General features: G+C 31.8%; 1 protein-coding gene across 2 annotated transcripts in view; it reads right to left on the bottom strand.

Annotated features, from left to right (window-relative positions):
• Positions 1-15,141, bottom strand: part of LOC106673104 (connector enhancer of kinase suppressor of ras 2) — a 28,996-nt gene extending 13,855 nt beyond the window's left edge. Inside the window, exons 1-3 of one of the 2 annotated variants that reach the window (XM_014405074.2) lie at positions 14,866-15,141; positions 3,186-3,349; positions 441-622 (exon numbers count right to left, since the gene is read on the bottom strand). In XM_014405074.2, the coding sequence (XP_014260560.1) occupies positions 441-622; positions 3,186-3,349; positions 14,866-14,923 (404 nt within the window). In that variant the 5' untranslated portion in view covers positions 14,924-15,141. The remainder of the gene's footprint in view (positions 1-440; positions 623-3,185; positions 3,350-14,865) is intronic. The other variant, XM_014405073.2, reaches the window with a different exon arrangement.
• Positions 15,142-18,657: the final 3,516 nt, after the last annotated feature.

Here is an 18,657-nt window from a genome sequence, read left to right as displayed (position 1 = left end):
ATCAAACTAAAAAAAGCCACCAAGATCAATTTTAGTATGAGATACAGCAGTTAATTAATAAGTAAATAATTACAAATAATTTTTGAATCAATTTTTTTGAATTGTAATTTATTATTTTGATCTGCTTAGCCTTGCACACCATAGATGGCAAAATGCCGAAAGACGTCTGCAAGACCAACCCAGCAAGGACAGATTGAAATGATCAGCAATAACCAAATTACAGGTTAATCACACCATATCACACGAAAAAATCTCAAATTTTCTGATCATTTGGAATGCATTTACAGTGTACATAATTTAAAATTTAAACTTAAATTTTAAACTATCGCCATTTCTTCAAATGGTTTCATTTTATAATCTTTCACCGGGGGTTAAAGTTATCTTATAAAATAAAAAAATATTTTAAAAAAAGTCCAAACATAAAATAAAAAATTACATACCTATCCAGCCAAGCTATTAAAGGTTTAACATTTGTTACAATTGTTGCTATATCTGCTAGAATTTGTGTCGAGAGCCTTTCCATTTCTGTATGACTGTGGCATAATTCGTTGTGAAGGCTGTGAGCAAGGCAAGACAATCGCATTGCCAAAAGCTGGAGATTTTCCCTATCCAGTTCATAATGCTTAAAAATAAAAATTAAAACAAAAAATAATAAAAACAAAAAGGAAAGCAAAAGAATGAAAAATAAAACAAAAATCAAAAGGAGAAAAATAGACAATAAATAGTGATTCGGTAGAGATGTGTTTTGTTGTGAGTGTGTGTGTAATTATGTTTTGTAATAGGGGGCCAGGATGGATGATGAGGTCATCCCCAAATGATGGCCTTAATAATCACATGATTTATGTAATTACTGGCCAAGGTATCATTTTCCATTCTCCCAACCTTTTCCTTTCTCATTCTTCACTTTTAATATTACAAATTATTTTTTTGAAAGAAAGTATTTATTTTATATCAGGGTTAAATGGAAGGCATTGTTGGTCTGAGTATTAAAAAACACAGTTTGAAATAACAGCCCTAAGAGTCATCATTTTACAAGAAAATCTACTTTTTACTTTAATAAAACAAAATACAAAAATTATGTAATTTTGAGTAAATTTTTAATTATACAAATAAAGTCTCTAACTACACAAAAATCTACATTCTTATTTTGCTGAACAAGACTTTTAAACAATGTTATCTAATAACAAATAAATTTATCTGTTTACAAAATTGTTGTATTGGTAAACTGGTTGAATATTTAAATAATAGTCTAATCTATAATAGAATTACTTAGGGAAGTAGTCGTTTCAAATTAAAAATCATTCAAGAACTAGGAGGGGCGATACAAGCCTAGGCCAAATTTAGACTCAACAAAAGAACAACAAAGGGAGCAAGAAAAGCAAAGTACAGTGTAATCTGTGTAAACTCAATCCTACAGTTATATTCCATGTCGGTGTTAAATGTCTATTTATATTTCACAGATTGAGAAAGTGTGGTCAAAAATATCACTACAGGATATATCTTTATTTTTATACAGAAGTACAGGTGGAATTAGATATTTGAGACAAGAAAATACAAAAATCTGTACTGTAACCACTTTGTCAAATATTCAATTCATTGTTAATACAATTATCTAAGAGTTTCAGACAATTCTAACACGTATATGTATTTTGTATATAAAAAATACTACGGAGAACACAATATTATAGTATCACAGATAAGCTTTGTTCTATTATATTATTTTTTATCTATTAAATATTCATTAGTATTATATAAATCTTTACCTTGGCAAAGTTATACAGATATTTTCAAATTTTGTTGATATATTTTAAGTGTAAGTATTTTAGGGTGTATATATTTGTATTTTTTTATATGTGTATTTTTTTAAGGGTGTAATTAACCAATAAAGTTGATGGGTCGTTAATATTGTTTGTGTTCTAATGTTTTTCTGACATTAATAATGTCCACAAATTGACAATTATCCTTTTAATTTATTAAGAGATACCGAGTCTCTAATGGTAATATTTTTTGTGTCTGTATGTATTGACATATGTTTGTTGTTATTTGTTCCTATTTTATGCACCAAATCTTGCAAAAAATTACACCAAAAAAAAAATAAATAAAAAAATGAAAATTTATGCAAAAAATGTTTAACGTCTTTTTACAAATAATCCAAATATGAATTATTGTTATTAAAGAAATAAAAGTGATGTCTGCAATGTTTCTTTTTGATTGTTGCCTCCGATCATCCTGGTCTGCTAATTCTCAAGGTTTAGTCTGACAGGTGCATTTCGGAAATGTTTGAAAACCCATCTGACACGCTAAACCGGTGAGAATAGGCAGACCAGGATGATCGTAGATGTTCAAAGTTAATCACCTTGCAAACCTCAACACATTTTGTTGACGATGTCATTGTTTTGTGAATTACAAGATGAATGAATCATTCTTTTCAAAAGCCCTTTTTTTAGAATACGTATTGACAAAGAAACCATGTGGCACTTTATTTGCATTTATGGGTACACAACTGAGAATTGGTCACAAGAGAACGATTTATTCTCAGACCATTAATCACTTTCAAATTAAAATTTGTTTTTTGTTTAGTCTTCAAATGTTATTGTTCTTGGTATCATTTTAATCCTTTACTATTATGTTTAGTCAGCCACAATTTTATGCTTAGGGTTTGTATCAATATCCCTCGAGTGAAAACACAGCCACTACCACAAACAAATATGAAAATGTACGCAATTTGAATGTTGCCTGGAAGCATGTTGGTTGTTGTTGCCAGTAAGAAAAATTACCATATCGTTTTTGGTCTGAAGAAGACCACTTAAAGACCATACCTAAAAGAGCATTCTGTCGATTTTGAACTCTATTTGGAACAACTTATTCGATATCCAACTTTGGTCAATAGGATGAATGTTTTGTTTTTGACAGGAAAGCATACATAATTTCATACAAAGCAGAAACATTCTGAAAAAGAGAGAATCGAATTATCGCGCCCTATAGTCCTGACCTTGCCCCTTCAAACTTTTCTGAGCAATGGCCCACTTCCCTTGAAGGAATGTTTTAATACTTGTGTTAAATTTACAATATAACTATGTAGTTTTTTAGGTATTTAATTTTAAATCATTAAAAGTCATTTACTACACAAGAATGTCTTGCTGTGTTTGGTGAAATCTATATTTTACTATTGTAATAATACTCACAATGCTCCTCAGGTGTTCTATCCCTTCGAGTATGATTTCTTGATGGCCTATTTTATAAATTCCTAGATGTTCCAAGTCGTCTGGCCCGAACCCAAGCAGCTGCTGGCCGTTGACTCTGTTGTTCGAGAACGACTGAATGTACAGCAGAATGGAATTGTCGAGGCCTATGGGCAAAAAAAGTTACCATAAGTGATCATAGCTTAATTTGGCCAGAATGAAAGATCCGAGTGTAATTTTTCAAATTGATCACAAATATAAAAATCAGTATATTAATTAATTCGATACTAGTTTTAAAGAATACAGGGAGGGTTTCAAAATCTAGAACTATCAATTATTTTTTCGTGAAGCATATTTTTATTTTTTTACAGAACACACGACTAGAGAACAGGCAGACTGAGTCCCTAAGGTGCATCAGTATTTTTGCTCCATGGTGTTAAATTTATTTGATAAACCTTTTAAGCAATCAAACAACATCAACATTTGAACTTATTTTTTCTCCCGGGGTCACTGGGATGTTTTCTTCTAATGTGACCTAAAAGAACTACTGTGAAATTGCCCCTTCTTTATTTCCAGGTCTCAAAAAGTGCACAACCCTTTCCCTTCCTCTTCACTTATTTCTTTAGACATCAAAATCGCCTTTCCGAAGAGGCTGTGCCATTTCCAGACAAAGCTTTGCATTTACAAAGGACATAGTCCAATGTCTCAGCTTCTTCATGAGGATATCAAGTTTTTGTTCAATCAGGCAGGTTTCTCCTCAGATTTGTTTCATTTTTTGAGGTGGTAATTAAATAGGTAATGGCCAATATAAAGACCTGTTATTTTCCTTGATATGTTAATAAATTCTTTGAGTGGTTTGCACTCGGTCAATTTACCCAGTGTGTGGTTAATTCCTTTAAGTGTACCCTAAATGTGTACACCATTCTTACTTAATTTTCCCATATTTCCTTATATCTTTCAATTTCTCAAACTAAAAACTTAAGCTCTTAGCTTCATTATTTCCTAAGACTAAATGCAATTAGTTTAAAGGGTGAATTTCAGGTCTAGATAGTTGTTCATGGTTTATTTTGACACTTCTGATCCAGGATGAAGAGACTAAAAGAGTGAGATTAAGGTGGATTCACGGAGGATGAGTTAACTGTTGACAAGCTCTAATTGAAGACCACTCCCACATCACAATATCAATTTTACCTATAGTTTATTTCGTGTTTAAAGCCCCGAATGGCCTTATCCCATAATCCCTGGAATTTATCTTTCCATAATTGACTTTTCAAGTAAGCACGAGCGGGATTTCTCCCCTTAGAAAGCAAGAGAGTGACTTTTGTTGTTTCAGTTTATGTAATGCAATAGAACAAGAATCCTTCAGCTAGAGAAACTGATGGTGAGAGATGGATTTGTTTCGTTTTGTTTGAACAGGGTCGAAAGGGAAATTTTCAGTTTTTTTCGAACTTTAAAACCACCCATAAACTAGTTTTATTTATTTTAAAGTAAACGTCTTCAAAAATTAAATACAGACAATTTACACGGAAGTTGCGTGTGAGTTTAAGACCAAGTAGACCTGAACAGGCAACGAGTGAGGAGGTTGTTACTTTTTGACAAGTAATTACTCTACTTTAAGATTTTCCTGTTTTAAACCGTCAGCCTTTGACGCAAATTGGCCAAAATAGTCAAGCAACTATCGCAGAAAGTTTAATATTTTGTGTTGTCCAAAAGTCGAACCTGCTTCGTCTCTAGTCGTACGTTCGACTGTCTCTTGAAAAAATAAATCTGTTGTTTTCATTTATACAAAATTTATACTCTTAAGATTCATTTTTCATACAACAGCACGTTAGTATGTCGAATTTAAAATGTAAAACGGCCTGTTTCTTTGGTTTGGGCCGTAGGGAAAATTTTTCCAGATTGATTAAGGATCATTATTGACATCTATTGTCTATGTGACATTTGACCTCCATAAAACTCCTAAATATGGCTGGGAAATTTGAAAAGAGTAATTTAGGATGCTTTAATAAATTTTGCCGCATCCTTTACGTCAAATTCGATTTGTTTTTATTTACAAGGACGATTTTCGAAACGGACCAAGGGTTAATTTCAACCTTTGTTTTGAAGATGACGTGAAAACCGTTTCCGTTCCCTTCTCGGAAAATACAATTAACTTATATATTTCTTTATATTTATATTTGAATAACAAATTTTAAAAAATAAATAATTATTTTCAATTACTGTCATGTCACCTCCTACGTCCGACGACCACGGGACTTGAAAATCTATCCTCCTACACGCTCATATATGCAGAGTCGGCCGAATTCCACGTGGAAAGAATGCTGTAGGTTATAAGTTTATATATCCTTTATTGTATATCCTTTATCTTAAGTTTGTTTTATATCCTAATTTAGAATGTACGAATAAGCACAGTAAAGGAAAAATGAAAAATTGGACGTTATCGAGGGTAAAAAGACAAAATCTGAGCAGAGAAAATGAACGCACTTTACAGAACCAAGTTCAATTTTAACTTTCCACACAGGAAAAAGTGTAAATCATGTACCGTTGGTTTACAAAAACTCCTAACGGCCCGACAATATTTTTCTTTTGAGATGAAAATTCTCTCTACAATTGCTACTTTCTTTTTATCCACAGAAGCGTTATTTTCCTATTGTCCTGTATGATTTTACTTTTTTAACATTTATTTAACAAATCTACCGACATTTTATTAGAAAATATCTAGAACTTGGAATCCTTTGGCAGAATATTACAATTATTACAATTTATTTCATTTACTGGTTCAACTAATTCTCGCACTCTAGTCTTCTTATATATTTACAAAGAGCATTATTTTCATTAAATATGTACCTAATTATTGTAGTTTCAATTGTCTTTCAGTTTTATTTTGTTTCCTCTGCCTTATTTGGTTAGTAATTATGTCTTTCATTTTTGTTGTTCAGTTTTTACTCTTTAATTGTATTTTTATATTTATCATTTATATTATTACCATGTATATACGTCCTTATTTTTTTTATATATATTATTTGTATTTTTACATATATTATTTATATGTTTTGTTATTGTAAAATGTCTTTTTTTATAGTGGATTTCGATCTGTAAATAAATAAATATTAATCAGTCCAATTAAACCCAGATGCAGACTCGAAAATTATTTTCATTGAGTTGGTGCAATTTTATAAATTTATTACAAATTTAATTTCCGTTGAAGTTCTACTTAAAATCTGTAAATTAAATGCTCGGAGGCTTTAATGACAACCGTTAGATGGCCATTTGCATACAGTTCAATGCGTGGATGACCGCCGTTTCATGCAAGTAGTACGTAAAATACCGTTTCGACTTTCATTATTGTGATGTACGATAAAATTCTATTCGATTGAACTTTAAAGATAGAATTTTTTTTCTCGCCAAGTTTTCAATGGGAAAAGGCGGATGAGTGGTTTTGTCAACTTGGATCAGAAATTACGGAGATAAAAGAGCATTTTATGATTTAGTTGCACCTGACGGCCTATATATTTTTTCCTTCTCGACAAATAAAAACCGTGTAACAAGAATCCGAATACCTGATCCTACTTTGGACAAATTTACTGAAATAATGCTAATGAGGTTATAATGCGCGGCGCGTTGGTGGCGTTAATCCATCCAAAGATGTCCTAAAAAAGACAACTTTCGTATAATCAGTGCTGAAATGTTTTACATCATTGGGCTTTTTTAAAAATTAACACATTCCATGAAACAAAACGAGTTTACCAATAAAGTTTTGCATTTGAGCGGGATTAGGGGATAGGGATTAACCCTATCCCTAAGAGGGATTAAGGTCCAACTGGTTGAAAGTTGCGGATGAGGTGTCAAACAAATTTATAATGACATTTTTCATATTATTCTCAATTAAAATTCCATGTGCTAACGATCGGATTTGAACCCAGAACCATCAGAGTGGCAAACACGAGCCGTAAACCCTATCTGGTGCCCACTGTTTTACCAGGGGTGCTCAAACGGTCGATCGCGAGTGCTTTTTGAGTAGATCTCGAGAAAAAAAATTTTTTAATAAGTAGGTAGGTAACTAAACTACAAAAATGTATTACGTAATAAAATAACACTGCTTGCGGCAAAAGGTGGCTTTTCTTAAAAGTCCTAGCAGTCTATTTATTTTTGTAAAAAGGCATCATAACAACAAGTAATATGTTATTTTACAATGTCACCATAGCAGAATATCTTTTTGGTTTATAGGTAAAATAGTGTGGACAGAGGTGAAGAGCCTGGACTCGTGTTTCCCACGCTGAAGGTTCGGGGTTCGAATCAAGGCATAGCACATGGAATTTTAATTGATCACAACATTAAAAACGTATTTTATAGTTAGTCTGGCATCTATGTTTTCTTTTATAACGTCATCACTGCATGAAGACTTTATATCTTATTTTTATTTTAAATAGAATATTACGGTTAAAAATAATTGGCATCAGGTGGGGGATCTGACTTGTGTCTGCCACTGGTTCGGGTTCGAATCCCGGCAGACCATACGAAATTTTAACCAGTTATATTAAACGTCATGTAAAATAACTAATGATAATTCGGCATAATAGTAACTTCTAGTATGTTTGTTTTTAAGGAACAGAAACTTTAAGTACGTTTGTCATAATTACAATTAAAATTCCAGGATTCGAACCAGAACCATCAGCGTGGCAAACACAAGTCAGGCAACCCCACCTGGTGTCCACTATTTTACATATAGCAAATTTACTTAAATTAAAAAAGAAGCTGCGATGATGACAGTGTAAAATGAAACATTACTTGCTATTATTATGCCTCTTTATAAAAAAAAATAGACTGCAAGGATTTTAAGAAATTTAAAGTATTATACTTTTTCATATAAATTATTTTGTTCAAACCAATGATTACATGTTTATATGATTGTTTTCACAAAATATAGAATTTGTACACTATCTTAGTCATACTAGAAGTTACTATTATTCCGAATTATCATTAGTTATTTTACATGACGTTTAATATAACTGGTTAAAATTTCGTATGGTCTGCCGGGATTCGAACCCGAACCAGTGGCAGACACAAGTCAGATCCCCCACCTGATGCCAATTATTTTTAACCGTAATATTCTATTTAAAATAAAAATAAGATATAAAGTCTTCATGCAGTGATGACGTTATAAAAGAAAACATAGATGCCAGACTAACTATAAAATACGTTTTTAATGTTGTGATCAATTAAAATTCCATGTGCTATGCCTTGATTCGAACCCCGAACCTTCAGCGTGGGAAACACGAGTCCAGGCTCTTCACCTCTGTCCACACTATTTTACCTATAAACCAAAAAGATATTCTGCTATGGTGTTATTGTAAAATAACATATTACTTGTTGTTATGATGCCTTTTTACAAAAATAAATAGACTGCTAGGACTTTTAAGAAATTAAAAATGTCATATTTCAACATTTAAAAACTGCACCACTGAGACATAATTACATGGTAAATTTACAAATATTTGTAGCCTGGCATGAAAAAGCAAATCAAGGATTTTTATTGCTTTTTAATAGCTTGTAAATATGTTCCAATCGATGTTTAAATCAGTTTTGATTTGACGATAGCAACTAGTTTTTTTTTTCCATGAGAACCTATAATTTTACATACATTGTCATAGATCAATTGGGAAGTTCCTCCCGTCATGTGTACCTCTCCATTGTGCACCACGGCCTATTGAGGCTGATTTGCTTTTTACTACACGTTTGTCCACATGTAAAACAGAAATTAAAAAGAGAAAAATGAACAGATCCTTTTACAAAATTACACAAATAGAAAAATATCGTGTCAGATAAAATTGTTTATCTTGAGTATTTCAATGTTCATATAAAGTATTTGAATCTTTAAATCTTTCATATTTATATAAATTTATTACCAAGTTGTAATATGTATCTTTATATCATATCTTTTTTGTCCTGGATGCATGTTTTAAAAGGAGTTTAAATTCCATAAGTTTGTGTTCTTGCCTAAAATACTGCAAATAAATTCGATTTCTCGTTGGATACCAGTATAACATTTTTTTTTAGGACGTATAACAGACTTGCGTGTTGTAACCAACGGATTTTCATGGCCTTTAGCATAACAGTTACCCGTCTGAAAGCGTTTTTGAACGATGTACACGGAAAAACATTTCGTACAAACTCATTACCGGCAGGAATAACAGCGTATTTTAAACTATAAAAATTAAAATGTGATTGTTTGACGGTTCAGCAGTTTCGCAAATAAAAAAGGCCGGCCTTGTGTAATTTTTATCCTTATACAACTAATCAGTACTGTCTAAAGGTTTATTTTTGATAAACCTAAAGTAGGAACGACATATTGATTTTATAATCTAGTTGGTAACATTCTAAAAACGAAAATAATAAAAACAATGACGTAAAATCATTAAATTGATACAAAATAGAAGTCAATGAAGCGAAAAAAATTGTTTTGAGGATTAAAACTTGTAATAAAAAGAGTCCACTGGAGATAAAAATGAAAAGATAAATAAAAAAAAAGTTTTAATCTGTCAATGTAAATAATTTGCATAACACAATTTTGCCATGAATAGACACAAAAATTTAAATGCAACTATGCAAGTGTTCTATTACACTTAATTATTTATTTATATGGTTAATAATTCACGAGACCGATGTACCTATGAAAATTAACTTTCTGTAGCTTCAAGTTGAACATATTTTTCTGTTTTGTTTTTAGAAGGACTATCAAGACCTTCACCGATTTTTATTCATGGCCTTTAGGAATCATTATTGACTCATGATTATTTCAAAGTTGTGCATAGCAAACAGAGGAGCTAACACATGGCCAATGCATATTAAAGCATATTTTTAGTATTTATCATAAAGTAAAATTCAGCAGTTTTGTCTATTTCGAATTAAATTCGGTTGATGATGAAATATAGCGTCAGCTCCTCCAGCAGTGTGTTTGGCGTCGATGGCGGAATATTTATGAAAGTACTCCATCGACTCTTAAATTAGAGTTTAATTTAGCTTAAATTAGTTTAATTGTGTGAAGGCCTATGGAGGAATATCGAGTACTCCACCGTCTAATCAGAATGAGTGCAATGTACATAGTTGTGAATGTATTAATGTGTGCGAATGTCTTATAGATGTTGGTTAGTATGAGGCTAGATTATAGTTCGCATGCGTTGGGGGCTGAAATGAACGATGTCGACAGTCCTGTTGGAGCCTAACCACGTTGCTTGGGAAGCGACGATCTCCTGAGCATCTGGCTTAAGAACGACCCAGCTGGGAGGTGAACTCCCCAGAGGAAAGACCCTAGGGTCAGCACATCGGGGAGTGACAACCCTTCAGGAGAAAGTCCGGATAGTTATTAATAATAGTTTCAAAGTCCTGATGAAAGAGATGTATTCTTCGGAAGCTTGATGAAAAGATGAGATTGTTCTTTTATTCAAACTGACCTTACCCCTGATTTTTAATACAAGACTAGTAAGAGGTTACGATAAATAAAACAAATATACAAAAGATCTTATCTATCAATGTAAATACATTTTTATAAAATATTTCATTCCGAACTCATATTATTTCAACACGAATGCACTGAATATCCCATAATAACTTAAAACCCCGTTATTTCCTATTATATCTAATAAAAATAGAAGCCAATGATGTAAAAAGAAAGTGTTTTGGTATTAAAACTTATTATGATTCGAGATAAAACTGTTAAGATAATGAAATAACAGGAGAAAAAGTTGTCTAATCTGTAAATACATTTATGTAACATGTTACATTTTGTCATGGACACTAAATGTCCGGAAATATTTTAAATCTTATCAATTTTGTATTATAAATAATTATTTATTTATGATTATTGAGGCGATGAGCGTTAACGACTGTTTGAATTTGCTAGACTAAAAAGACCTTAAAAGATTTCCATGACTTTAAAATCATAGTTACCCATGTCGAAGAAAATAAATTTAAGCATGTTTCCGATTATTTGCAAGACGAAAAAGGTATATTTGGAGTATTGTCAAACGACAAAATTCAGCAGGTTTTACTATTAGTCTGGTATAAATTAAAGGAAGTTGTAAATGATTGATTTTTCAAGCCAATTAATAAATATTTATGTTTGTTTTTTAAGTAATAGAAACACTTCGGACAATCTAATTAATAGTTTTTTCATTAGTTATTTTACAACACCCACTAGTTGGGTGTCATGGACGAGGTGTCAGAACAAGTTTAAAGTATGTTTTTCCGTATTAATGTTAATTAAAATTCAATGTGTTATGCCTGGACTCGAACTTAGAAACATCAGCTTAGCAAATACGAGTCGCAAAGCCCACCTGATGCCCACTCTCTAGAGTATTCAATTTAAATTAAGTAAGAGAAGATGCTGTGATGATATAAAATAAAACATTGATTAGTATTACAATGTCAGTTTACCAGAATAAATAGACTGCTAGGACTTTAAAAAATTACAAATATCATACTTTAACATTTAAAAAATTCAGCAATGAGAAATATACGTTAAATTATTTACTCTTGATTAAGGAATACCAAGATGTACAAAATGATAGTAATCCCCCTGTTCCAAAGTACTACCAAACAGCAAATTAAGCAGGTTTTTCGGTATAAATTGCACAAGCCCTTGTAGATTAATTATGTTTCATGTCAATTATTAAATGTTATATCTTTGTTTTCAATAAATATAGAATTTGTACACTATCGAAGGCATACTAGAAGTATTATTCCGAATTTTCACTAGTTATTTTAAATTACATTTAACATCCAATAAGTTAAAATTTCATATGCTATGGCGAGATTCGAACCCGAACCTTTAGAGAGGCAGACCCCCCGATGCTAAATATTTTTACCTAGGACGTTCTATTACAAAAATAATAATCTGCTGTGACGACATTACAAAATGAAACATTACTTGCTATTAATTAAAAATAATCTTAACGTCAATACTATATACCTACTAACTACTTGTTGTTTTCTAAGGTTTATGAAACTTCGTAAGTTTATATTTTCAATTAAACAAACAAAAAATAAAATAAAATCATTTAACATTTAAAAAATGCAATATTGAAAAAAAAAGTTGAATTATTTAGTATTTATTAAGGAATTTCAAGGCCTTAACCGATTTCCATTTATGACCTTTAAAATTACGGTTGACCCCATGTTCCAAAGTACTATCAAATACATAAATTGCAAATATTTACGGGCTTGTTTTCAACAAATGAAAAATTTGTAATCAATTTAAGGCATATTGGCAGCATTATTCCGAATTTTCATTAGTTTTTTTAACAAGATTTTTCATGGTCACCATTAAACTTGTTGTACGTTCTTAAATTAAACACATTCCATAAAACTAAAACTATTTCACCGAGCTAAGAAAATATTAAGTCCTGACTTTGAAGGAGGCTTGACATCCGGCTAGTTGGGTGTCGTGAACGAGGTATCAGAACAACTTCAAAGTACGTTTTTCATATTAATTTCAATGAAAATTTCAAGAGCTATGCCTGGTTTTGAACCTTGGCAAACACGAGTCAGACAACCCATCTGATGCTTGCTATTTTTACCCAGAATATTCTATTTAAATAAAAAAGAAGCTACTGTGATAATATAAAATAAAACATTACTTCTATCAATTAAAAAATAACAATGATGTTAATACTATATACTACTTTTTTTCTAGAAGTTATGAAATTGTATTATTTTCGTATTTACTATGATTCCAAATAAAACTTTTCTTTCTGTTTTTATTTATTGTTTATTATTATGCCTACTTACCAAAATAAATAAAGTGCAAGGACTTTAAGAAAATCATATTTTAACATATAAAACATGCACCATAGAGGAATATGTGTTAAATTATTTACTATTTATTAAGACTTTTAAAATTACAGTTTACACAAGTTCCAAATCACTTAGAAAAAAATATACTGCAAGGACTTTAAGAAAATCATACTTTAACATATGAAACATTCATCATAGAGGAATATGTATTAAATTATTTACTAATATTAAGACTTTTAAAATTACAGTTTACACCTGTTCCAAATCACTTAGGAAAAAAATAGAATGCAAGGTCTTTAAGAAAATCATATTTTAACATATAAAACATGCATCATAGAGGAATATGTGTTAAATTATTTACTATATATTAAGGAATAACAAGACCTTTAAAATTACAGTTTACAAATGTTCGAAATTACTTTAAAAATTTTTTCATATTAGATTAAAATTAAATCGATCATAAACAAATTAAAGACCTCGTAGAATGATTATTTTTCAAGCCAATTAATTAATGTTTATATGTTTGTTTTCAAGGAATGTAAATTTTGTACATAACCTAAGGCACACTGTATTTATTATTCATTATTTTCTTTAGTTGTTTTATATGGTTTGATAAATGCTGTTTGTTTTCAAATCAAATTTTTTTATTATTTGTGAACTGTTTTATTTCTGAAAGTTGGAAACAGCATTGTGCATATGAGTAATGCTGTTCAACCAAAAGGAGATATTGCGCATAAAAAATGATCAATTATTGTTGACTCTATATGCTATGTGATTATTAAAATAATGTTTCAAGTTTTATCACACATAGGCAGTCAATAAAATCAATAAATTATTTTAAAATGTTTGTTTTTCTACACAGCCCAAGCCATGAGCTGACTGTAATTTGATTTTATTTAATTGAATTATTAAATGTAAGATAGTGTTAATTTTAAATGACGTTCTATGATACACGAATGTCAAAATGAATTCACAAAAGATGAGAGCATGCAATTGCAAGACAGCTACAAAACAAAAGGACCCCAGGTATTTTAAAATATTATTTATAAGGGTTTGACACAGTTTAAAAACCGATTTAGTAAATTATCATTCAAAACTGTATCGTAAGTTAGTATTGTTTGTATGTTTATTAGTAGAACTTGTGCCTTGAAATACTGAATTGAACGTTCATTCACCTTATCCTGCCAGGGTTTAAAACTCATAAAATTCTTCTTATGTGTAATATTTATAAAGATATTAGTGGATAATATTTGAAAAAAAAAATGATATGCGGTTTTTGTTTAAAGTTGTTCTCAAATGAAAAAAAAAAAGAAAAAACAACATTAGGCATTTTTGATACCTGACAATCAGAATAAAATGTGAGTGTGCATGTGAATGAGAATGAATGTGTTTATTCGCTTTTCATGAACGGTTTAAAAAATTAAAAACTGTTATTTTTGTTGTTTTGATATTGTTTTTGGCTTAGACACTAGGTGAAAATGCGTCGTATTTGTTTTATATATATATTTTTTTTAAATGAACCAATAAGTTTAGAAGGTGTGGAAGCAGGAGGAAAATTTCAGTTGCCAAGACAACGAAAAATTGGCAGAAACTTATTCTGCTTAGAAGAAAATCGCCTAAAAAATTATAGTTTTTAGCTGGAAAATAATTTTTGTTGTTAAAACCCTTCTTGCTTTTTCTTTAGGATAAAAAATACTTGTAGTTGTAGTTTGTGGTAGAAAATTTTGAGAAACCAGTTCAAGAAATGAGCAACTTGTCAACCCAAGTCGAAATGGGACGGAATTAATCGGCCGAGGAAGTTTCGTCCTGGGTCTCGACTCGAACGTAGATCGTCTGAGCACGATCGCGGATATAAATGCGGATTATCCGCTATTGTAAATCGTGTACGAACCTTTGAGCCAGTCGGTCACTTGATCCGTTTTCCATTCTGCCACATTCACATAAGCCATTTTGTTTCGTTCTGCTAGCCTGGCCTGGGCTCCGTCGTCGTCGTGCACGGCGCCGTTTGTGGAAGGGGCGAGGCATGAATGAACCCAGGCTGGCCAACTTATGAAGTAAATTTTCCCGCGAAATGAAGAATTCCCGACGAGCTTCACCACGGGATGAAGAATTCCCCGTTACGGCTTCACAGCCGCGACTCGACTGGCGACCTGACGGGAAAAGGTCAAGTGAAGACGATGGATGGAAATTGGAGGTCTCTCTCTCTCTCTCTCTCTCTCTCTACCGGTATCCAGTTTTGAAACAAATAAACGACTTCATTAAAAATTTATTTATTTATTAACAGGCAGAAGCCCACATAATCCGTAACTGGATAAATAAACTGGATTAATTAAGTAGGAACAATCTATTACATTATTTAACAACTTATACAAAAAGACAAAATCACACACAAGACATAATCTATGTAAAGTGCCCTTAGAATTATTTCATAAATATGAGGATCCCTGTGTTCCTTAAATTTATAAGAAACAAAATCGGTAAAATTTATTCTGTAGAAATTCAATCTGACCGATTAGGAAGGTATAAAAGGGACCTCAGAAAACACAGCCGTACTTTATGCTTCTTACAAAAGAACAGTATCACATTTTCAATACGGTCATATCATTAAAATCAGACGAAATTCTTAGTATAAATACCAACATCAAAGATGAAAAGCGCGCGCGCCCACACACACACACACACACACACACACACACACACACACACACACACACACACACACACACACACACACACACACTGTGCGGAGTTGAACCTATCACTTCTTCAAGCAGCCGTCATAGCACTGAATTAGATCATCATCAGTTGGAAGTCCTCGTATGTTTTAGAGGTATTGAAACAATATTTATCTGAATTTCTTTGGAAAAGAAAAATGTTCACTTATGAGAATGATAGTAAAAGACTCCTAAGATAATTAGGAAATTTGGTGGTACTGGCTGGTTACGTCGAGCCATCGAGGTTGTTCTCCATGGGCTATCATCATCCGTGGCTCGTCTTATAAGACCAAGGTATGACCCCGGACTGCTAAAACCCCGACTTGGTGATTCTCGAGTCCTGTCGGTAATTTATTATAAATTACACAAAAACCTCAGGGTCCCTATTTTCTTCTAAATCAATAATCTCGATTGGAGGGGCGTTGGTGGCCGCAACGGTTTAAGCGTTGACACGGCGCAGATCACTGTAAGGTAAAGCACCCGGGTTCGAATCCAGCGGCCCTTCATTCGAACCCGACATACTTATAAATGGGCTTTTGAAAAAAAACGGCACCCTGAGGTGAACATGACTCTGCTGTTGAGAACCTCGCAAAAAAATATCTCAATTAAAACTGAATATAGAGCTAATTGGTTAATCCGCCAGTCGAGTCGTGTAATGGTGTCGGCGAATGTGAGCTTGACTAGAGATCTTCGTAGTATTTGCCATGTTTTATTCGTGTATCCTTCCCCATTCCTGCTTCACCAGCCCAGAAGTATTCCCTTGCTTGCATCCTTCACAGGTAGCCGCGACTTGAAGAATTCTGTAAATTGAAGATGAAATTATTATCCTATGAGTCTTTTATTATTATTCTCATATGTGAAAATGATTTTTTCCCAAACAAATGCAAATAAATGTTGTTTTTAATCTCTGAAATGTATAAATCGGAATTTCACACATAAAACCAAAATATCACTCTTCTTTTTGTCATAGTCTTGGTCCAGGATGATCGTAAAATGTCTATGTTTTGTCCTTGCAAATCAGGACTTCGCATTGTCGATGTTCTAATTCAATGCTATGACGGCTGCTTGGCTATCTGGCGTAATAGTTTTCCTTATTTGAGAATCCTTTGTTCCGATTGAAATGAACGCGTCTTTCAATGATAATGACGTGAAAGATAGTGCACATGGGTTCTGAATATACACAATATTTTAAAAAAGAATAACGACCTGAATATTTTTCTGATCGACGTTGTACCTTGATTAAAAAGAAATAGTTTTTCCCTGTTACGATACTTTTTGGTTTAAATTGAACAATTTTTAGGGCTTGGAAATTGTCTTTCTATTAATGTAACGCCAATCTACGTATGCAGCAAATTCTGTAATAATTCTAAGGTTTTCTTCCACAGTTTTGTATTGAAAATACATCAAAGACTAAAAAGAAAAAATAAGCCCAGTTTGTTTATACAAACATTCTGTTTCATGACAACACCCAATGCTTAAAACACACTGTAAAAAAATCTTGATTATCAAAAAAGACGACAGAATTCATTCTTAAATAGTAATTATAACGAAATGGAATTTTAAATTCAAGTGAATTTATTATTTATTAATATATTATAGAATGAAACATTCTCGTTTAGCGAGATTAGGCGGACCAGAGTGACCAGGAGCGACCAACAAGAATAAACACTGAATTGCCATGCTTTTCCTACATTATACATTTTTATATTTACATTAAATGTTTTTATTAACACGACGCTTTTATTAAATGTTCAACAACGTTTTAAAGAATTCGAGAGGAGTTGTCATTGGAGATTTGCAAGTTACGATATCTGCACATGACACAGCGAGAATAAGCGGACCGCTGTCACAAGGAATGATCGAATTGTTGAAAACAAAAAGATTCTTCACACTTTTCCTACAAGATTCCTTTTTAATTTCTATTTCCGATGCTTTTATTAAATAATAAAAATAGTTTTTAAGAATTTAAAAGAAATTTGCGATATTTGAATGCAATATAGCGAGAATAAACGGACCGCCGCGGCCAGAAACGATGAAACTGAAGAAAAAATAAAACTTTTTCTATAATACACTTTTTTAATTTGACATTTCCGATGCAATTGTTAAGGCTTTAACATAATTCGTTAAGCTTTAAAGAGAAGTTGAGATATTTGAATGAAAAATAGCGAGAACAAGCGGACCATTGTGACCAGGAAGGATCAAACTATAGAAAAACTGAATGGCCATTCTTTTTCAACAAGATACACTTTTATCTTCACTTTTCCAATACTTTGATTAAGTCTTTAATAACGTTTTTACAAAATTAAGAAAAATTGTTATTTGGAATCTGCAAGATGTGATATCTGAATGAAAAATAGCGAGAATGAGCGGACCATTTTTTTACATTACATTTTTATCTTCACTTTTTCAAAACATGTATTCAGTCTTTAACAACGTTTTCACCAAATTAAGAGAAATTTTAATTTGGGATCTCCAAGAAAAATAGCGAGAATAAGCGGACCATTGCGGCCAGGAAGGATCAAACTAAAAAAACTGAATAGCCATTCTTTTTCTGCAAGATACACTCTTATTCTCACAGTTCCGATGCTTTTATTAAGTCTTTAACATCGTTTATCATCTTCTTACGAATTTAAGAACAATTGTGATACCTGAGTACAAAATGGCGAGAATAAGCGGACCATTGTTTTTTTTTACATTACATTTTTATCTTCACTTTTTCAAAACTTTTATTCAGTCTTTAACAACGTTTTCATCAAATTAAGAGAAATTTTAATTTGGGATCTTCAAGAAAAATAGCGAGAATAAGCGGACCATTGTGGCCAGGAAGGATCAAACTGTAATAAAACTGAATAGCCATTTTCTTTCTACAAGAAACACTCTTATTCTCACAATACCGATGCTTTTATTAAGTCTTTAACATAGTTCATAAAAAAAAACATAGTTCATCATCTTCTTACGAATTTAAGAAC

The sequence above is a fragment of the Cimex lectularius genome, unplaced genomic scaffold, assembly GCF_000648675.2.
Source record: "Cimex lectularius strain Harlan isolate CLEC.00 unplaced genomic scaffold, Clec_2.1 scaffold205, whole genome shotgun sequence".
Classification (NCBI taxonomy): domain Eukaryota; kingdom Metazoa; phylum Arthropoda; class Insecta; order Hemiptera; family Cimicidae; genus Cimex; species Cimex lectularius.
The sequence above is the reverse complement of the archived record's forward strand: the minus strand, read 5'-3'. Positions and strand labels throughout refer to the sequence as shown.